This window comes from Sapajus apella, unplaced genomic scaffold, assembly GCF_009761245.1.
Source record: "Sapajus apella isolate SASKATOON/1434 unplaced genomic scaffold, GSC_monkey_1.0 scaffold83, whole genome shotgun sequence".
Lineage (NCBI taxonomy): Eukaryota > Metazoa > Chordata > Mammalia > Primates > Cebidae > Sapajus > Sapajus apella.
This window is the reverse complement of record NW_022437023.1, coordinates 271,033-293,837: the sequence shown is the minus strand read 5'-3', so window position 1 is coordinate 293,837 and position 22,805 is coordinate 271,033. Positions and strand designations below refer to the sequence as shown.

The following is a 22,805-nucleotide window of genomic DNA, read 5'->3' as shown; positions in this document are numbered from 1 at the left end:
ACTTTTTTAGGTGGTGATGCACTCTTCCGCCAAGAGGCACACAATGTTTGGTTCTTTATTTGTGGCAACATCAGCCCCTGATGAGCAGTACCCAGCTCCATGACGACATAATTAGGGCTGCAAAGGGGAGAGACTCTGTCATTCTTCATGGATTAGCTGAAGTGCATCTATGAAGGGAGACTTCCCCTCATCTGCCATTTCATTACCCAGTGGTACAGTTTGATTAGGAAAAGCAGAGTGAGCATTTAGTTTTCTTCCTACATTTACCAGTTCTCAAAAACAGTTACTTCATCCAGGGCTTTATTTTAACAATTTCCTAGACAGTTGATAAATATATTTTTTGTGTAGAGAACTGCGCTTGGCGCTCTGATGACTACAAAGGCAAATTGGGCACAGTGCCTGCATTTAAGGAGTTCCCCATCTAGTCAAGCAAGACAGAACTGGGCACAAGTAATAGGAAGCAGTAACTGAAAAGGTCTGGGGCTAGAGGCAATGCTATATGGTAGGAGAATGGACTGTATATCCTTTACGTTGCAAATTGGAACACTGGCGTACTGGTGCCACTTTCAAATTCCATCCAAATTGTACATTTAAAGGTGGAGAATCTCTGTGGAATATGGGGGAGGAGCAGTGTGCTTGTGGGTGGAGTGTGAGAAGTTGGGAGGGTGGTTTCTGGTGGGAGTGTGTTTGATTAACTGGCCTTCCCATTCCTGTTTTCCAGACCCTGGTGTACATTTATGGGGATATGCTCAGCAATGTGGGTGCTGCGGAGAAGGTTTTCTCCTACCTGGACCGACAGCCAAATCTGCCCTCACCTGGCACACTGGCCCCCACCACTCTGCAGGGGGTTGTGGAGTTCCAAGACGTCTCCTTTGCATATCCCAATTGCCCCGACAGGCCTGTGCTCAAGGTGCATGAAAGAGGTCACGGGGAGGAAACCTGGACCCTTGCTCTCTGCTGCTAATGTATAATTGGGCATCACAGCCTGTAGATCATTTGCCTCTGAGAAGGGATCTTGCCTCTGCTAGGAAGAGAAACAGAGGGACTTTGAGAAGGGGCAGGCCCTTAACTCTTTTCTGGTTTTCTAGGGGCTGACATTCACCCTACGTCCTGGCGAGGTGACAGCACTGGTGGGACCCAATGGGTCTGGGAAGAGCACAGTGGCTGCCCTACTGCAGAATCTGTACCAGCCCACAGGGGGACAGGTGCTGCTAGATGGAAAGCCCATCTCGCAATATGAACACCGCTACCTGCACAGCCAGGTGGGTGAGGAGGGAGAAGACAGGGACAGGAGAGGGGAGCATGTACAGAGAGGATGGGAGATCCATGGGAAGAAGCACCAGGTGTTCATGCTGAGGGAGGCGGGGTGGGGGGCGGACAAGAGGGCCCCAGCCTTGGGGGTTTACTCATAGTCCCCTGCCCTTGTCCCCTCTGCACAGGTGGTTTCAGTTGGGCAGGAGCCTGTGCTGTTCTCCGGTTCTGTGAAGAGCAACATTACTTATGGGCTGCAGAGCTGCGAAGATGATAAGGTGATGGCGGCTGCCCAGGCTGCCCACGCAGATGACTTCATACAGGAAATGAAGCATGGAATATGCACAGGTATCTTCTGGCAGATTGTAGAACCGCTCCATCAGTAAAAGGAGAAAATTAGACTAACTGTTAGTAGTGAGGGTTGTGTGCCTGTAACTTGATGTTTGCTGTTTCCCGGCCCTTTCCGCCAGACCCCACACCCTGAACGTCATCAAGAGTCTTTGTTCGAAGAGCGCAATGCAGCAGTAGCGCTCCCTCCACGTGGGCAGCCCTGTCAGGTCCCCAGCCCATGGCCCTCCCCACACTCCCGAGGTCCTAGTGGAAGTACCTGGTGTGCACTTGTCTCTTCTTGTGATATGTTGTCTCCGTCACTTGTATCTGAGGAAGGGAATTTCTCTCATTTTCTCAGATGTAGGGGAGAAGGGGAACCAGCTAGCTGTGGGACAGAAACAACGTCTGGCCATTGCCCGGGCCCTCGTGCGAGACCCACGGGTCCTCATCCTGGATGAGGCCACCAGTGCCCTGGATGTGCAGTGCGAGCAGGCGGTGAGCACCGTGAGAAGGGCAGGGGACAGTGGGGCCTGGGAGGGGGCACGCTGGGAGGATCAGCCTGTGCAGAATTGGGCAGAGGGAGGACAAAGGACCCACTACTGGAAAGAGTCTGTGCCTTCTTGGGGTTGGGGAGTGGAACCCGGTGGTGTGAAGGCAGCCCCGATTCCTCCTGGGCTTCCGTTCCTCCAGCTGTGGCAGTACAGCTGGGAGAGAAGGGCAGTCCAGACCTGTATCTACTGCCCTTTCCTACCTTCTTTTATTTCACACCTTCTTTGTCCTAAGTCATAAGAGATGGTGCCCAGGTGGATGTGGTGTCCATTTCCTTCCTGTCTTTCTGAGGCACTGTGATCACCCCTTCAGCTGCAGGACTGGAATTCCCGTGGGGACCGCACGGTGCTGGTGATTGCTCACAGGTTGCAGACAGTTCAGAGCGCCCACCAGATCCTGGTGCTCCAGCAGGGCGAGCTGCAGGAGCTTCCCGAGCTCCAGGAGGGGCAGGACCTCTATTCCCGCCTGGTACAGCAGCGGCTGATGGACTGAGGCCCCAGGGATACTGGGTCCTTCTCAGGGGCGTCTCCAGGACCCAGAGCTGTTCCTGCTTTGAGTTTCCCTAGAGCTGTGTGGCCAGATAGTTGTTCCTGAGCTGCAGGCACGATGGAGATTTGGACCCTATGTTTTTGATGGGGTGGAGGGGTGGGGTGGGGGCAGAGGGGGGGAGAGGTGGGGGGGGATGGGGGACTGTCTGTGTCCAGGAAACTTAATTTCCTGGTGACTAGAGCTTTGCCTAATGTTGAATAGTATTTTGTGGAACAATAAATATATTTTAAAATATTTTCCTTTTTACCTGAACTATATACATTCATACAGAAAATTTAGACAATATAAAAAAGTACCCATTGTTTCACTTGCCGAAGATAACCATAGTTAACTATTTTGTTGTCTGTCCCATTTATCTGTTTGTTTTTGAGATAGAAATTAACCAAAAATGACATAAATATTCATAAGATTGCCATTCTGTATCCTTCCCTGTTCCCACCAGTGTCTGCTATTTTGGGGAAGCTAGGGTATGGAGGGACAGAGAACAGTTCTCTGATTAACAGTATTAATAATGACATTGGTAACAGATACCATTTATAGAGGTTTTTTTTTTTTTTTTTTTTTAGATGGAGTCTTCCTCTGTCACCCAGGCTGGAGTGCAGTGGCACGATCTTGGCTCAGTGCAACTTCTGCCTCCCACGTTCAAGCAATTCTCTTGCCTTGGCCTCCCAAGTATCTGGGATTACAGGTGCATGCCATCATGCCTGGCTAATTTTTTGTATTTTTAGTAGAGACGGGATTTTGCCATGTTGACCAGGCTGGTCTCGAACTCCTGACCTTGTGATCTGCCCACTTTGGCCTCCCAAAGTGCTGGGATTACAGGCGTGAGCCACCACATCCAGCATTTATTGAGTTTTAATGTGAGTAGGAACTATTCTAAATGTTTTTCATGTGTTACCATTTTTATTCATTATCCCCAACCCTATGAGGTTGGTTATTATCCCCATTTGACAGATGAGGAAACTGAAGCTCAAAGAGGCTAAATGACTTTCCCAAGGTGGTCGTAGTGGTGGAGTTGGATTTTGAATAGAGGCCTGACCCTAGAATCCATACCCTGACCCAATAAATTATATTGCATCTTGTGTCCATAAACCCTAATCCATAATCAGATCAAGAAAAGCTCTGCTGCTTTTAGCTCCAAATAATTCTGAATCGATTCCCTTCCCTCCAGGCCCATTGTTAGTCTTCACTCATGGTCTTGAGATGATCCCATCTCCAGAGGTTTCTCTATTATTAGCTCCCCTCTCCCAGCCATTCTTCACAAAGTCATTTTTCTAAATTCTGTGTCACATAGCATGATGGCATTTCTGAAAATTCCTTCAGGTGCTCTTAAGCCTTACTGCTGAGATCCTTTTCAGAGCACACAAAGTGTCCAGCCCATCTGTCTCACCCTTTCCTGTTACGTTCAGCTCCACAACAAATTTCCTGCCCTCCCCAATACCTTTGTGCCTTTGCATATGGTGTTTTCTTGCCCATTTTCTGCTTGACTCGCCCCCGATTTTCAAGTTCCAGACTTAACTCAGGGTTCAGGTCGTCCAGGAAGACTTCCTTATGTCCTCAGTCTGGGGAAAGTGCCGTTTCCATGTGCTTTTATCCCTGTGTGGTTGGCTTTCACAGCCCTTTTCAAACTCTATCCTCCCCTTCCCTGCTTTTCTGACCTTCCACTAGACCATGAGCACCTGGGGGGAAAGCCATATATCTTATTAATCTTTATATCTGCTACCTGGCCGAGGGCCTGATTTATAGTAGGGAATAAATAAAAAGTCTGTTGAACAAATGAATAAATCTCTCCTCCATCATCCTCATTCTTAATCCTTCGTGCACACCCCCACCATTGAAAATGCAGCATCGTACACATCACTGGTTGCTGGGAGGGACTTACCTTGGAAGATTTTTATTCTAGGAAAGAGAAACCTTCATATTCCCGGAAACAGCAGGTACTTTCCAGTGCTGGCAATGGATTCGCCAGAACTGCTGTTTGGAATTTTTATTGCTTGGCAGCTATTGGGAGCAGGGTGGGGTGAGGGCGGGGTGACAGTGGGCAGTTTCTTGAGCAGATTTGCCTCTTTCATCCTGGGCCGACTTGCAGCTCCACACCCATCCATCTCTCAAATTTCACAGAGGGTAAAATGGGCATTTAGAGAGAAAGAACTGGGGCCCGGCCCCTTTCCCTTCCCACAAATGTCATTTATTCGTAAAACAGGAATAATAATTCCTGTATCTCCCAACTTGATGGAAGCTGAAGCTCTCATGGAAGATGATCTGAGAAATTATTTGATTTTCTCACTACAATTACACCCGTGCCTGGAAGGCATCTTAAATATAATGTAACAGCCAAATCTAATTTTACAGAAAAAGGGACCAGAAAGCACACAGCTCATCATGATAAAGCTGGGTGGAAAAATTTTGATGGGCAGCACAGAAGTTGCAGTAGACCTCAAGATATCCTGAGAGTTTCTTATCTCAGGGATAACTCCCAGGTAGGCTTTATGTCAGGGACACAGAAAAATGTTCCCTGACAGTCAGAATATTCAGCCTAGATAGATAGATTCCTGTAAGTGTGGTTTGTCTGGGAACCCCAAATATCACTAATCCTGGTTTGCTCCAGAGCTCTTTTCGTTCCCTCCTGCGCCCCATCACCATTTGATTGATCTCTTTACCCTATAATTTCCCCTTCCTGTCACTTCCCTGCAGTATCTTTTCCACCCAGGCATGCCTTATTCTTTCTAAGGGAAGGTGTGAATGGAGAGGGGAAAGCTTTGGAAACTCATAGATTTCCTTGGACCCCAAAACAACTCCCTATCCTGTCTGCCTGGGACTATGTGGAAACAGCATTGAGTTTCAAGTACTTTATGCCTCCACCCAGTGGGATAGTCACTTGGAATTCACATGGCAATTGTGAAACAAGAGGAGGAAATGTGGAATTGTCAAAATTCGGGGAGGAAAGGACTGGGGAATAGCAATGATCTTCGTTGTGTTTCAGAGCTGAGTAGGCTAAGGGAGCACCTGCTTGAGTCTGATGCCATCTAGTGGTCCCAGGAGATACTAGCTGTCCCAGGAGTTTGATGGACTCTATGGACTCGGGAATTATAATACTGCTCTACCACTATGGACTCTGAGGAATTATACTGCTACTCTACAGGGTACTACTACTAAGCATTGACTGGTGCTTGTGCTAAGTATCCGACATATATCTTCTTACCTTATTTGCAAGACAATTCTATGTGGCAGGTATTACTATCTCAATTCTAAGAATGAGAAAATGGAGTTTTAGGATCATTTACTAACTCGCCTGGGTCACATAGCTAAGGAAAGGTGGACTCTGCCCAGCTTTGCAAACCAGCTTCTCAAAAGAGTTGCCTATACCTCCTGATTCCACTTATCTTCCTACTATCCTCTTTTTAAAAGAAATTATTTATTTATTTATTTAAATAGGCAATATTTTAATGTGGTTTAAAATTCAAAAGACACAAAGAAATATACAGAGGAAAGTCTCACTCTCATCCTTCCCCAAGGTTTGCTAACCCCTCCTGCACAGGCAATCCATGCTTCCAGCTTTGTGTTTTTCTTTCCAGAGAAGTTTACTGTGTATTAAACAAATAAGTATGTCTATATTCGTGCTTCATATTTTTTCAAATAGCAGCTCCCTAAGTTCACTGTTCTGAACTTTACTTTTTAAATTAAAAATATATGGCTATGTAGTATTCTATTGCATGGAAGTTCCATATTTCATTTAGCCTGTTTCCTTCTACTGATGGCTAGTTAGGTTATTGGAAGTCTTTTGCTGCTGCTAGTTAGTCTTGTATAGGCATTGCAATGCACATGTGCAAAAATACGAGTATGATAAAATCTTAAAGGGGAATTGCTGAGTCCAATGTATACATTATGAATATTGATAGATATTGCAAAATTGCCTTCACAGAGGCTACATTAATTTACAGTTTCAGCAGCAATGTATGAGTTTATCCCTTTCTCTCTCTATATATATCTATATCTATACTTTTTTTTTTTTTACCAATACAGAGTGTTAATTTTTAAAATTTTGCCAGTCTTCTGGGTCAAAGTAGCATTGGATTGTAGTTGTCATTTGCTTTTTAATATTACCATGTATGTAATAGAGATACTAAACCCAGAATGATAAAGGAGCAAAGATGAGAAAAATAAACACACATATACACAACAAAAATAAAAAGCTCATCTAAAATATTGGAAAATCAGAATGAGGAATGACATATGACAGTAATGATAAGAAGCACTAATAAAAACGACTGTTAAATTTTTTAAAAAGGCAGGGAAACCACAAATAACACGAGAATGAGGCAGACAAGGTTAAAGCAGTCTAAAGTCTGCCTTGTTTGAAAGGAGGATAGAGATATTGATTACCTTCAGATACTTCCACATTTTGTAAACATGTTAAAAATGTAAGACTGACTTTTAACTAATATATTTAGAATTTAAAACTCCTAAACCAGTAGGGAGAAATTAAAGAACACTTTAAATCAAAATTTAATCAATTTAATATAAGTGATGCAAAGAGAAAAAAAGGGAAGCAAAGTAAGACATAGCAAATCGAAAGCACGATATACTGTAACAGAAGCAAATCCAAATAGCACAGTAATCCCAAGTGTACACAGCTTAGGTTTGGGAGTTAAAAGAAAGTTCTCAGGTTAGATTAACAAAGTATCACAAAATCCAGTTATATGCCCTTCACAAGATCACATAAAAACCTAAAAACATGAAAATGTTAAATCAAAACCTAACATAAGATACACAAAACATACACTAACAGAAGACAGAAGACAACTTATGTAGTTACGGAAATAACTAAACGTATAGTCTAAGACCAAAGGCGTTAGTCAAAACAAAGACAGCCATTACATAATAATAACGAAGTCACCAGAACATTATAATAAAACTGAATCCGTCTGCACCTAGCAATAAAACTACAAAAATGTAAGAAATATTAGAGAATTATAAGAAGAAATTAACTGACAAATTGAAACACATATTTCAATAATTATAGAATAAGTGGAAATATGAATAGGGATATAAAATAAACTTCTTGATGTTCTCATCTGTAACACATAGGAGTCAAAATATATTCTTTAAAACTAATAAATTAAGTACTCGTATTTAAAACATATTTAAGAGTATAAAGGTGAGGACACACACACACACACCCACACACACCCACACACACACACCAAGAAAGAGTAAGGGACAGGATATGAGCTAGCTTTATGATTATTCATTATAGAAAACTAATAGGAACTATCTAAAGAAAGAGGGAACTAAGTGTATTATAAACAAGTAAAATTATCAAGGCAACCTCAAGATGTATACCTTCTTAATATCTGAAAAACTAAATTTTGAAAATGCACAAAAAAGATATAGTGATTTTTTAAAATAAATATTCATATAAATATATTTAACAGAAGATAATAATATCTTCAAATTACATTGACTCTATTTGCCATGTGAATAATTGTATACGGGCTTCTTAACTGAAGTATATAAATATTTTTAGAATAGATTATTTGCAATATGCAAAAGACACCTAACATAAAACCGCTCAGAAAGATGTATTCATTATTTTCAACAAATAAGATGATGGGCAAAGGCATAACAAGAGAATGAAAACAAAAAGGAAGCAGAGGTCACTTTCTTCTTACCAAACAAGATGGAATTCAGACACCCCGTCAAAAAAACCAAAAAAACAAAAAAAATTGAGTGTGACAAGAAGGGCACTTTTTAATGTGAAATATAAGATTCATATGAATATATGAGACATATATTTAAGTTCTAAATGCCAAATAGGTAGAAATTTGAGGTAGATACATAAAGCAGAAATTAAGGTAGATACAAGGAAAATATTCAGAAATGTACTACCAACAGAACACTTTAATTCCCTTTCCCTGGACTAGACCAGTTAAGTGGACAAAAAAATAAGTATGAACACAGAAGATATTACTATCACTTAAAAAATAGATATGCTACATCTTTGTTGAACTTTCAAAATTGAAAATAGAGAACACATCCTTTCAAATTTCAGCAAAACATTCACGAAAATAGACTACATATTATGGAACAAAATGCCTCAGTAAGTTAGAAAAAAAAGTAGAAATGTCATAGAAATTATTCTCTGATTATAATGGAACAAACTGATGATAAGAAAAATCAAGGCTGGGCCCAAGGGCTCACCCCTGTAATCCCAGCACTTTGGGAGGCCGAAGCGGTTGGACCTCTTGAGCTCAGGAGTTCGAAACCAATGTGGGCAACAGTGAAAACCCATCTCTACAAAAAATACAAAAATTAGCCGGATGTGGTGGCTTGTGCCTGTGGTTCCAATTACTTGCTGAGGTGAGAGGATCGCTTGGGCCCAGGAGTTTGAGGCTGGAGTGCGCTATGATCGTGCCATTGCACTCCAGCCTGGGCAACAGAGTGAGACTCTGTCTCTAAAACAAGCAAACAAATAAAAATTAAATGTCTCAATGGCATAGAAGAGAATTTTTTAATGAAGCAAGTATAATATTGATGTTAAACTATGACAATGTACAAAAATAAAAATTGTGGATGAATTTACTTATTATATTGATGCAAAAATCTTAAATAAAACATTGCAAACAGATTCTAGCACAGATAGAAAAACACCCGTCAGGATCAAGGCTTTTTTTTTCCCCCCCAGAAAACCTTTTGGAAGTTCATGATATTTTGAATTTCAATGGATATTTTCCATGAATAATGAGTTCAAATGAACAGTTATTTTTTAGGATGAGGTGACAGACAAAACCATCATAGAGAAATTGAGGCAAATAGGACATATAAAGCAATACTTTGGGTGAGTCCACCCATCCCAACGTCATATTAAAGAAGTGGCTGCGGATTGGAACTCAAAGCCTTTGGTTCCTCAGTTTCCAAATGAATTCTCACGAAGTGGGATCATGGGTTTGCCTGGGACACCCCAAATTCTAACTATTTCTTTTGTTTCTCACATCCTTTCCTTCTTCACTGGCCCCTTCCCTTCACGTTCCACCTCTTGCTAGTTTGAGATGTCAATCACCACTCAGAAAGAATTAAGCCAGTATTTTGAGCTGGCAAAATTCTCAGCCTAGTACAATTCCTTCAATGAAATTGTAGCTCAACAATACTGTTCTCTAAAAATGTTTTAATTGTCCATCCAGCCGCTCAGAATATTTTTCATAACTCCTCCAGGGCAGTGTGGATTATGTTAAAGTGTTAGGAGGAAGTAGGAGGAAGAAAATGAATTTAGACGAACATTGTACTTCCATGTTAAAGTCACCAAAATAGCACTTGAAGGGATATTTCTCTCGGGCAATAGGGAGAATAATAATTTCATACCACCCAAAAAAACAACCACACATACACCTAAATTCTCTCACCTCAGAAAATAGGGAAGGAAAGAAAAGAGAGAAGCAAAATATCAGCTTGAATAAAAAATCACAGAGAAACTTATAGCTATTTAGGGAGGGCAGCTGGCTGAAGTCAGACAGGAAGAGAACGATCAAAACCCCTGCCCTATTTTTCAGGCTCATTCAGGTAGAAGACAAAAACAAAAATACGGGAGAAAGGAAGCAAACCACACCTTTTCCCTGTTGTCTCCCCAGAACTGAACGGTGTCTCTGATAAGCATTTTACTGTAGACACTGACACTAAGCAAAGAAAATGACTCAAAAATGCTTCTAACTGGGTAAATCTGATGCTTCAGTTTATTTATGATGTACCAGAGGCCATTGACCAAGGAGATCCATAGCTTGGTAGCTGAAGCTTATTGCTTTCTCTCCTTAGTTCCCATTGGCAGGCTCTATGACATTCCTTGCTTGTGATGTGAGACCTCCGATTTCCTTTTGTTGGATAGGATATGATTTCCTGACAGAGATCTGTCCTGATACCAAATAGCTATGATGAAATTCTTGTTATTTTTGCCTTTTTGTGCACCTTATCATTACAGGAATGCTAAAGGTGTAGGAATAAAATTTCTCTGGATGCCCAAGAAATACAGTGTGACGGAAACAGTACAGCCTAGGGACTTACTTGTTATGAACCTTTGGTTCATTCCATCTTTACTTCATCTGTAAAACGGAGATCACGATAGCATCTACTGCAAAGCGTTTTGTGATGATTTTCTCTCTCTGTCTCTCTCTCACATACACACACACACACACACACACGTTTATATAGTGCTTAGACAATGAACTCATAATAAGCAATTGACAAACGTTAGCTGTTATGATTATGTGGGCAAGTCAGATTTTAGAGTTTGTGAGCCTCAGACACATTTACACAAGAAAAACTTTCTGGTCCAGCACCATATCCTCCGCTTCCTCCCCACCTTTTGCCATCTATCAACCCCTCTCTCCTCTAACTCCAAACACAGGCCCCCATTTGATCCATGTTACCTAGACCCTTCCTCTCCTCTCCACGTGGCCCCTCCTTCGTCTCTGAAGGAAGCTGCAGAAGCCCAGCCTGGTGCTTCTACAAAGAAGGGGACACACGCCTCTTCCACCCACTCACGCTGTTACTGCGTCTGATCATCTCTGTGCCACGCCCTTGTTCACTTAGCTTAAGCTGGGTGTTTGTCTCTATTTCTAAATGTAATAAAACACTTGGGAAAGACTGAAGTAGGCGTCGGCAGGAAGAAGAGAGGAAGTTAGACCCAGCGGCTTGAGCGCCCTCTGATGCCTCCTTTTCCTCAGCTTCACACAAGGCCCTCACGGGCAAGAGCTCCACAGCCATCCACCCGGAGGAGGAGTACTCACAATCGGGGTCAAATGCCTTGTATGTGGGGTCTACCAGTAAGCCTGTGGCCAGCCTTCTGCTTCATGAATTGTCATATTTACATGAGAGATGTGGAGGGGGATGGAGCAGCATCCTAGCTCCTGTCCTGTGGAGGTTAAGTCAAGTCAGGCCGGGCTGTGGTAACCGACAACCTCCATTGCCTTCATTAAAGAACAGTTGTTTCTCATTCATACAGAGTGGATTGTAGGTGTGAGTGATTCCCTGGGGCAGCTGCTCTTCACGGTGACTCAGCTAATTAGACTGCTTTTATATTGGGATTGTGCCATCTCACAAGGCTGTCTTGGTTGACTTGGTAGGGAAGGAGGAGAGTCATGCACAGGGAATTAAATTCTTTGACCAGGAACCTTTTGTTCACTTTCCATTGGTGAGAACAAGTCACACAGCTCCAGGAGAGTAGGAAGTCTAGTTTCTCGTTTTCCATGGGCCTAGGAATTAGAGGATAAGCACTCGTGATGTCTTCCACGTCTTGCTCTCCTTTTCTTTGCCTGTTATAATCTTCCATGGAGAAGAAATTATTTTTCTGATTGGTCTGATCAAGGCCTCTAACCAAGGGCATGTTTACTAAGGGTCACAGAACAGTAAAAGGTTGCACAATTGCATTTCACCACTCTTTTCTGAATCCTGCTTAACTAAAACTTTAAAAACTCACTTGCAGACCACTTATTGCTCTTCTTAGTTATCAAATATATTTTCTTCCAGCTCCTTTTTGACAGATCTTGCCTTGTTCTCAGCTGAGTCCATTGCAACCATCTAAATGAACTCCCTCATTCCCCTTTCTCCCCCACTAATCATCCTGTCTTTGTTCTTTTATCTGAAGAAGTGTTCCTTTCCTCCCCCAAGACTTATGCTCTCTAGATTAGTCCATTTGTGTTACTGTAACAAGATACGTGAGACAGGGTAATTTATGAAGAACAGACATTTATTATTCAGTTCTGGAACTAGAAGTTCAAGGTCAACGCTCTAGAAGATTTGATGCCTTGGCCATTGACTTGAAAAATAAGTCACTGCAGTGAACTCTGGTCACCATGATTTCCTGGGTTCATTCTTAACACACATAGCATAGACAAATCAGCGCCACATTTCATGCTGAAAGACGATGTGAAATGTTGAGTAAACATCACCTTTTAAATAAGAAGATAGATGGTGAATTGCAATTTGAACTTTGGTTTCATTTGCTTAAAAATGGTGTTTTAATGTCCAGGTTTTACTGAAAGAATACTTAACTAAACACTTGCATCAAATCATTCCAGTGTAACAGTCCTCACAAGAAGGAAGGCAGAAGGGCAAAAGTGCCAAGCTATTCTCTCCAGACCTTCTCTTTTTATTAATTGATTGATTGATTAAGACAGGGCCTTGCTCTGTGACCCATGCTGGAGTGCAGTGGTGTGTTCATGGCTCACTGCAACTTTGAACTTCTGGGCTCAGGCAATCCTCCCACCACAGCCTCCAAAGTAGCTAAGACCACAGGTGCATGCCACCATGGTCTTTTTTCATTAATTTTTTTTTTTTTTAATTTAGACATGGGATGTCACTGTGTTTTCCAGGCTGGTCTCTAACTCCTGGCCTCAAGATATCTTCCTCCTCAGCCTCCCAAAATGCTGGGATTATGGGCATGAGCCATCATCCCTGCTCTCTCTAGCTGTTTTAATAAAGTCTAATCCCATTCAGGAGGTTCTGCATTCATGGTTTAATCACCTGCTAAAGAGCTCACCTTTTGATACTATCACATTGGTGATTAAGTTGGAACACATGGCCTTTGAGTGACTTTCAGACCACAGCATTTTGGAGAAAATTTCCCCTTTCTTCTTTTTTTTTTTTAATCTGCATCTTCTCTTTTCTACAGATGCCTTCCACTTCACTTGGAAGCTTGTTAAGACCTCTCCCATCTTAAAAGTTTATTTTCCCAGAACACCAGAACTCATTCCTTCTAACTGTAACTTTGTACTCATTACCAACCTCCCCCCATTTCTACCCTTACTCCCCAGCCTCTGGTAACTACTACTGTACTCTTTACTTCGATGAGGTCAACTTTTTTAGATTCCACATATGAGTGAAATCACGCAGTATTTGTCCTTCTGTTCTTGGCTTATGTCACGTAACATATGGCCCTCCAGCTTCACCCATGTTGTTGCAAATGACAGGATTTCATGCTTTTTTACGGCTGAATAGTATTCCATAGTGTATATATACACAATGTTTCTCATTCATACAGAGTGTGTTGTAGGTGTGAGTGATTCCCTGGGGCAGCTGCTAATACTTACTGATTACCCTGATTTGATCACTACACAATGTATACATGTGTTGAAACATCATGCTGTACCCCATAAATATGTACAATTATTACATGTCAATTAAAAAACTCAAGAAAAGTATTTTTTAGTGTTTTTTTTTTTTCTCAAGCGTGTCCCATTTTTCCATTGTTTTCACTTTCAAAATTCTTGAAAGACTGTTTTCATCTGCTGCCTTTGTTTTCTTCTTTCCAATTCACTCTTTTGAAATATGGCTTCTACCTTTAACACTCTGCTGTTCTCCTGAAGGTTATTGGTGCCCTACTAATCATAAAACACAATAATGCTCTTTTGTATTGTATCCCAGTGAAACTTTTTGCAGAATTCTATTCTTTGAGAATTTCTATTTTTTTTCTTTTCTTTTTTTGTGGTCCTTTTGGCTTGCAGGAAATTGTACTCTCCAAATGTTCTCTATGTCTTCTATTTCTTCTCTGAGAATCCCTTTACTAAATCCTCTTGATGCATATGCTTCAGAATACTTAATTTACATACTTTTAATTCCTTCTTAATTTATATACATTTAATTCCTTCTTAATTTATACACTCTCTGCTGGTAATGTCAACACCCCATAGAAAGGGAGACCTATTGGTCAGAACAGGCCAGGGAATAGAAGAATACATAATAAATAATCTGCCCAGTTCTTCTAGGGCCCCATACTATGTAGAACATATATTTTTACTTCTTCTCCCAGCCCATTTTTAATATACCTAAATTACTGTCAGTGATTCTGCAGGCAAACAATGCTTGAGTGGTGTGACACAACTTTGTGAAAGCATCCTACCCAGCACCTGATGATGTAAAACTCTTCTATGTTGATTGGTTGTCAATCTGAGGAGTTTCCAATCCTGGGGAAGCCAGAATAACAGCTGCTTATACTGTTAATGAATATTTTTTGACTGAGTTTTATGAACCCATCCTGAAGAGGCTGATGATTTTATTATCTCATTTTATTCCTTTCTCTAGAATGGATTCTAGGTGGCTCCCCTGGGTGGTGGCTCTGCTAGTGAATCTGACCAGACTGGATTCCTCCGTGACTCAAGGCACAGACTCTCCAGGTAAGAACAGAGCAATTATTTTTTCCAGTGTGTATGCAAGAATTGCCATGGGGGAGCGAAGCCTTTCCTTATAAGTCCAGGCCACAGACCAGACTGGAAGTGGCTTTTGGCTTCAAAGAGCTGTGTTCTTCCCTTTGGCAGAAAGGTCCTCCTTCCCTCTTTACATAGGATGAACTTCATATGCCAGAGCCACCTATTCAAGGGGTAGGGACGCAGGAAGAGGGAAACATTGTGTCTTGTTTAGGGTTCCTATTGTATGTATCAATCACCTATGCAGCCATGAAGCAATGTGAGACCATGAAAGCACATATTAATGAGCAGAAACAGGATGTAATGTGCTAAGAACAGAATCCCCTTTGCATGTTAGTTTCATTAAACTCAAAAGAGGAACAAACCTGGCTGGGGGAGCTCATCATTATTAGAGAATAGAAACCGCCCTGAGTTTATAATGTCCATTTGGCAATACAACCGAACAAAAATCAGCATAGATTTTTAAATGATGATGAAAGATTCCGATTTCCCTCCGCTGGTTTAGACTACTAGAGGAAACAGAGAAAAATATACACGCTGAGAAACTGCAGGCTGGAATTTCATCTGAAATGAGCTACTGAGTGAGGGATAAGTGTGGTTGATCCAGGAAGGTCATTCTTATGGCTCAGTTCAGAGTTGGAGGAGGCCTCTGAACTTAGAAATGAAAGTAAATTTACAACCCAAGATTAATAGCAATTATCCTTCATGTCTCAATTTCTTCAGGAAGTCCTTCCTGACTTACTGTATCAATAACCCCATATGAATTTCCTTTTTATTGTAGCTGTTGTTCTCAAGTACATAGAATTGGGTTAATTTTGTCCAGTGAGTTCACAGCACACTGTAATCATTGGCAGTAGTACAAGACTCTCTCCTCTCTTCCCTCGCCTCCATTTTCATTCTCTCCCCGCCCTAGAGAATCCATTCTAAAGGTGTCTGGGATGTCTCTAAGTATAAGAGTGGCCTTTAAAAATATGTAGCATTGTTTTTCTTTGTGTATTTAAAAAATTTAATAAATGTCATTGTGCATTGAATCACATTCTGTTTCTTTTCTCACTTGACACTGTGCTTTTTAAGCATACTGAGGTTGAAGGCCTCCTCTTAGATCCATGTGCTCTGATGTAATTTGCCAGGCATGGGTTTTCCCCAAGGAGGGAGCTGGTTCATGGTCCCTGTTTTGGTTTTCCAGAAGATTTTGTGATTCAGGCCAAAGCTGACTGTTACTTCACCAACGGGACAGAAAAGGTGCAGTTCGTGGTCAGATTCATCTTTAACTTGGAGGAGTATGCACATTTCGACAGCGATGTGGGGATGTTTGTGGCATTGACGAAGCTGGGGAAGCCAGATGCTGAGCAGTGGAACAGCCGGATGGATCTCTTGGAGAGGAGCAGGGAGGCAGTGGATACGGTCTGTAGACACAATTACAGGCTGGGTGCACCCTTCACTGTGGGAAGAAAAGGTGAGGTGAAAGGTGGGGTCTGGCGGGGCTCAGGAATGTCCCCCATGTGAATCTGGCCATGGCTTTTCTTCCTTATAATAAGCAATTTTCTGCTTTAGGATTAATGGTTGTCTGTGTACACGTTCTGTCCCCAGCTGTGACGCATTATCCTCACAAATCCACCACTGTGGTCTTGCTGTTAGACCCCCAAGGCTGCCGGGGACTTCTACCCTCTAAGTGGGCTGGAAAAGCGGTGATCATGGGAGTACCTCAGAAAGTCTAAATCCTCCTGGCAAGCATTGACATACCCTGTTACTGATCTTGGGGCCTGAGACTTGCCTATACTTTGTGTTCACTTGGGTGGTCTGGGAAAGAGAGGTAGTGATAGTCCCTAAAGAATCTCCTGTCCCAGCTTGGTGGTTTTCCTTCACGACATCTCATTTCTCCCCCTTCCTAGTGCAACCAGAGGTAACGGTGTACCCAGAGAGGACCCCACTCCTGCACCAGCATAATCTGCTGCTCTGCTCTGTGACGGGCTTCTATCCAGGGGACATCAAGATTAGCTGGTTCCTGAATGGGCAGGAGGAGAGAGCTGGGGTCCTGTCCACTGGCCTTATCGGGAATGGAGACTGGACCTTTCAGACTGTGGTGATGCTGGAAATGACTCCTGAACTTGGAGATGTCTACACCTGCCTTGTTGATCACTCCAGCCTGCTGAGCCCTGTTTCTGTGGAGTGGAGTGAGAATTAGTTTCTAGTGCTCTCTGGGCCTGACTCAGGACTATACTGACTCAAGACAAAGCCTGTGTCACTTCTGGGTCACAACATGGATTCTTCTTTCTCTTGATTTGGGACAGTCACGGAAACCAGAGTTCTTGGGTTAGGGTGGGAGAAAACATGGCAGATATGTATCCTCATATCTTCCAAGAAATAAGGAGGTCTAATCACCTCATTATATGCTTCCAACCCTATAAACTGGTATCCTCTAATTCTTTGGTCTTAGTAATTAGGAGACATTCCTATGGGTTGTAAGAATCAGTAACAGGTGGGTTATAACTCCATGGGTGCCAATTTTGGTTTCAATGAACCATTTCTAAATTTATTTATTTTTCTCTAGCTAGCATTGGATTTGGTATCTAGTATAGATTCTGGGATTTCAAGAAGGTGGATTAAATATTGGGATATCTTTGCTAATTTTAAGACCTGTTTCCCATAGGAGCTCAGTCTGGATATTCTTGGAGAAAGATGCTGAGTGGCATTGCAGCCTTCCTACTTGGGCTAATCTTCCTTCTGGTGGGGATCGCCATCCAGCTCAGGGCTCAGAAAGGTAACGAGCCTGTGAGGAGAGCCCTGCCACCTGCCCAAGGGCTTCCCTGCTCCCGTCTTCCCTAACGTCAAAGATCTGAGGTAAGGAGAGCTGATTGTACCTCTCAGGGATCACTGGGATAATTTTTTCTGAAGCTAGAAATGGGGAATACACAGAGAGAGAGTGCTGATGTTGCCAGCCATTTGTCTTCCCTCCCAGGATAATCATATTTGGTCCTAACTGGGGCAATCCATTCTTTTCTCGATTTCTTTCCAGGACATGTGGGGACGCAGATGTCTGGTGATGAGGTAATGTCTCCTTTCCCTTGTCTTTGAGTGGCAGATTGTTCTCCCAGTTCTTTGGCCAGAGGGAGATGCCGTGGGGATAGGCAGGAGTAACGTTGGTTTTTTCTGGGTGGCACTGTCTCCTGTGTCTCTGGAATGGCTATGGGGGGTGGTAAGGCTGCCTCCTGAGACCTTCATCACTGTTCCTCCAGGTCTCAAGAGCGGTTCTGCTCCCTCAGCCATGCTAAAGTCCTCACGGAAGCTTCTCTCCCTGGAGCATAAAGTAGTGATGGGTAGTCTGGGCCCTGGGTGAGGTAAAGGACGTTCCTGAGGCCAGTGTTCTGGGAATAACTCTCTTCCTTGATCCTTGGAGGAGTCCAATGTGATTCTGGAACTCTGTGCTCTGAGATTATGCATCTCCCACCCATCTGCCCTTCTCCCTCCTACATGTGTACATCTTTAATCCCCATTGCCAAGGACTCTGTCCAGAAACTCCCCTAAGACCTTACTTCTTCCAGCCCCAAATCATTTACTTTTCTGTGATCCAGCCCTGCCCCTATAAGCCATGATGTCCAAAGCTTTCCGTCTTCCAGCTGCAGTCTCCACAGTCTTCAGAAGACAAAGGCTCAGGTAGTCACTGTTTCCAAAAACCTCTTTGTTGTAGAATAAAACGGAGATACAGAGAACCACGCAAAATGTATAATTTAGTGAATTATTTAAGGAAAACTCCCTGTAATCAAGTCAAGAAACAGGACTTTGCCAGCTCCAGCAGAAGTCTCTGTGTACCTCAGGCCAATCAAAACCTCACCCTCCCCTCAAAAGTGTTCGTATCCTGACTTTCTGGTAATCTCTTTCCTGCCTTTTTGTGTAGTCTGTTCCCCCAGGTATGTGTTCCTGGACGCTACCGCTTAGTTGCCTTTTACGTCTCTTATACTTCACTGGTTTCTCTCTCATCTGCCTTTGTGTCCTCTTATGATTAATCTGCTGAAAAGCTCAAGCCATTTGACCGGTAGCATTTCCCACACTCTGGATTTTGCTGGCTGCATACACATGGTACAGTGTAACATGTCCTCTGCCCTCTGCCCTCTGTATCTCCTGCAAATTGGCATCTGAACGCAGAGGCTGGATCAGACTCTGGTTTGATCTTTTCCTTTGGAAAGTCTATACGTGGTACTGTGGTCTTTCACCACGAGATGAAATTTCCAGCTGTTTCTCTTTTTGTGATGTTCGCAATCATTGATATCAATTGCCTAGGTCGTTAATTTGTTGGGGGTTGTTAAATGGTGATATTCTGTCATTTTTTCTTCATTTATATGCTTCATTAATGCTATAAAGAGACACTTCCTTTCCTTTGCTAGTGAAGAGACATTTCCCTTCACTTACTAGTCAGTGGAAAGGCAGAATCAATGATTGACTCTCCTTTTATTTACCAATTTTCAAGCTAATAAGTTGGTTTCCTAATACTAATAAAATCTACAGATGCCAATCAGGCTTTACTTTTCATTTTTTAAGTAAGTATAAACAGAAGGATTTAAATGTTTGATAGATTTTACTCTATTGCAATTTTTATGCTTGTTGAAGCTTACATGCTTTATTTTTGGTGAGTGAAAACTTTCTTCAAGTGGCTAAAAATGAAACTGAGTTCCTTTGACACAAAGTTCTTTTGATAATTTCTTTGTTATCTGGGATGAAAAGATGTTTCTGGTTCATTCTCTTCATTTCTTGCCCAGACCAGGAGGTAGCCATTTTTTTCAGAAATCTCTGGTTTATTTTAGTGGGAAATGACATTTAAGACTATAATCCAGAGTTAGGGAGCTTCATCCTACTGAACCCACTGCTTGAGTCACCTCAGAAGTGGCGGCAAGGGAGTTTCCACAAGGAAGTGCTTCAAACCATCCTGAGGTGGTGTGGGTCAGGATTCAAAGAAAGAAGCATGAAATGCCAGGGTGATCAGTCCAAAGCATTTATTTGGGGAATTTACCTACGGAGGGCTTCAGGAGTCTTAACAGACAGCAAGAGAAAAGGGATGTTCTGCCTGGGTATTTCTGCATTGAGGGAGTCAGGGTATGGAGTTTATATGAGGGTTTAAAGAATTTGGCTCAGGGCTGGGACACAGTTTCAGCGTTCAGGGCAACAAGCTAGATACCTAGTGCCTGGGAGTGTTCAAGGCCTTGGCTTGGGTTCAGGCCTGCTGGGGAAAACCTGCAGTTGGCTGGGTCACAGAGGCATTCTGTGATTTTTCAGTCAGGACATGGAAAGAAAGCAGGGAGAGGGGTTGTGGAGGAGCCTAAACAGATAGGAGTGGTCATTGTGTCCAGCCTGTTCAATGGAAATATAACATTTATATATGTATACATTTAAAAAATCAGTCTTTTCTATATTACGTCTGCATCTCCTTTCTTTTACACCAAGAACTCTGTTTTTTAAGGATGCAGAGACAGACACTATTAGAAAGTCCATACTTATTTGCTTTTCCTGAATGAACATAGACAGCAGTCTAAGGATAATAACCTTCATACTACAACCACAAAATGACTACTAAAAACGGTTGACATTCTTTTTAGCTACATTCTCCATTCTTACCTATGTTCTCCCCACCTTTCTAGTTGAACTATGTCTATGTTAATTGATCTTGTGCCATTACAGAGATTACTTGCTCCCTTATGAGTCCTAGTTCTGTGAGTTGAGCTATGTTTAAGGCTCACCATCATTCCCTATGCTGATGTCCCTGTCATGTGGCATTTTTCAGGTGTGATCCTTGGATCCATGGGGGTCCCTGGGACCTTTCAAGGGGCCTATGAAGTCAAGCATTTTTGTAGCAATGCTAAGATGTTATTTGCCTTTTTCACTGTATTATTTGCATAGTGGTGCAGAAATCTATGGTAGGTGAGACTGTTAGTGCCTCAGCACAAATCAAGGCGGTGACACCAAGTCGTGTAGGTAGTCATGTTCTCCACTGCCCTAAGCTTACAGTAAAGAAAAGAAAGAAAGAAAGAACCAGTGACTTTGATGAAGCAATAAAATCATTAGTTTACTAAATTTTAAACCTCAAGCACACATCTGTTTAATATTCAGTGTAAGAAAATAGGCAGCATTTCTGGTGCATACTGATGGAAAGGCAGTTGTTCTGTGGAAAAGCCATTGTATAATTGCATGAGTTGTGAGTGAAGCTAGACGTTCCTTTTTTTTTTTTTTTTTTTTATTTAATGGGCGGATCATCATTTTCCTTGAAAGAATGACTGAAAGTCACAATGTGATTATTCAGACTTGGGTATTTGGTAGAAATTTTCTCAAAAATGAACAAAATGAGCTTATCCTATCAAAGAAAATAATATTGACAGTGGAAATTGGAATTTCAAGAGAAAATTAAAATTTTGGAAAACTTATGTGTGCCGCAGCTTCTCACTACTTCAAGATTTTCCTGATGAGATGGGTGGTGATATTAACAAATATGGTTTTAAAAACATTGTTTCATAAAATATGTCAGTACTTTAAAGATCTGCATAACCCCATGAACAGTAATTTACAAATAATCAATGCATGATATTGCAAAGCCATGTATAGATGAAAAGATACATTTAAAGATAAACTAGTGAATTTTAACATAACAGAATATGAAAAGTTAATTGATAAGGTTTCAGATTCTACACCGCAACTAACCTGTAGGAATCTGCTGTTTGTTGAGTTTTGGTGTCTTATCAAGGAAGAATAGTTACAATAGCTGAAAAGGCTATTGAAATTTTCCTCCTTTTCCCACTGTGTATCTGAGTGAGATGAGATTTTCTCTCTGTACCTCAGCCAAAACAACATACTGTTACAGATTGAATGTAGAAGAATATATAACCAAGCTAGTTTTATTAAGCCAGACATTAAAGAGATTTTTACAAATGTTAAATAATTCCTTCTTTTTCACTATTTATCTGTGCTTGAAAAGACAGCTATTTTCCATAAAAATATGTTATTATGGAAACATGTAATGAGTTTGTCATTGTTATTTAAAAACAAATAAACGGGGCTAGGAGCAGTGGCTCACGCCTGTGATCCCAGCATTTTAGGAGGCTGAGGCGGGTGGATCACGAGGTCAGGAGATCGAGACCATTCTGGCCAACATGGTGAAACTCTGTCTCTACTAAAAATACAAAAATTAGCTGGGCATGGTGGTGCATGCCTGTAATCCCAGCTACTAGGGAGGCTGAGGCAGGAGAATCCCTTGAACCAGCAAGTTGGAGGTTGCAGTGAGCCAAGATCGTGCCACTGTGCTCCATCCTGGTGACAGAGCAAGCCTTGGTCTCAAAAAACAAACAAACAAACAAACAAACAAATATATATATGTCACTTTACATAACCCGTATAAACTAAAGCTTCTTGGTGTTTTCAACAATTTTATGAATAAAAAGAAATCCTGATACCAAAAGAATTATAAACTATGGATATAGTCATTGTGATTGTTTGAAATTATTTCTCCTAGGTGCCTCAGGAAGACTAAGGAAAGTGTCTTAGTTTGTATGAGCTACTATAACAACTACCAGAGACTGGATGGCCTAAAACAGCAGAAATGTATTTTTCATAGTTCTGGAGGCTGGGTCCAAGATCAGGGCGAAAACCTGGTAGGGATCTGGTGAGGGCCTGCTGGCAGCATCTTCTCACTAAGTCCTCACGTGGTAAAAAGAGAGAGAGCTCTCTGGAGTCTCCCTTATGAGGACCCTAATCGCATTCACAAGGGCCACACCCTCACGACCTAATCACCTTCCAAAGGCATCATCTCCTAATACCATCACCTTGGATGTTTGGATTTCATTGTATGAATCTTGGGAGGGCACATTCAGTCTATAGCTGGAAGTTCTTGCACTTCATACTTGAAAGTCAGTTTTGCAGATATAAAAATCTTGGTTCTATTTTCTGCTCTTGAGT

General features: G+C 41.9%; 1 protein-coding gene across 1 annotated transcript in view; it reads left to right on the top strand.

Annotated features, from left to right (window-relative positions):
* TAP2 (transporter 2, ATP binding cassette subfamily B member) overlaps positions 1 to 21,861 on the top strand; it is a 28,852-nt gene extending 6,991 nt beyond the window's left edge. The window contains 10 exon segments of the mRNA XM_032253348.1: positions 722 to 910; positions 1,089 to 1,262; positions 1,440 to 1,599; positions 1,940 to 2,076; positions 14,749 to 14,840; positions 16,169 to 16,326; positions 16,763 to 17,044; positions 17,521 to 17,711; positions 17,887 to 17,918; positions 18,107 to 21,861. Coding sequence (XP_032109239.1) covers positions 722 to 910; positions 1,089 to 1,262; positions 1,440 to 1,599; positions 1,940 to 2,076; positions 14,749 to 14,840; positions 16,169 to 16,326; positions 16,763 to 17,044; positions 17,521 to 17,696 — 1,368 coding nt within the window. The 3' untranslated portion in view covers positions 17,697 to 17,711; positions 17,887 to 17,918; positions 18,107 to 21,861.
* Positions 21,862 to 22,805: the final 944 nt, after the last annotated feature.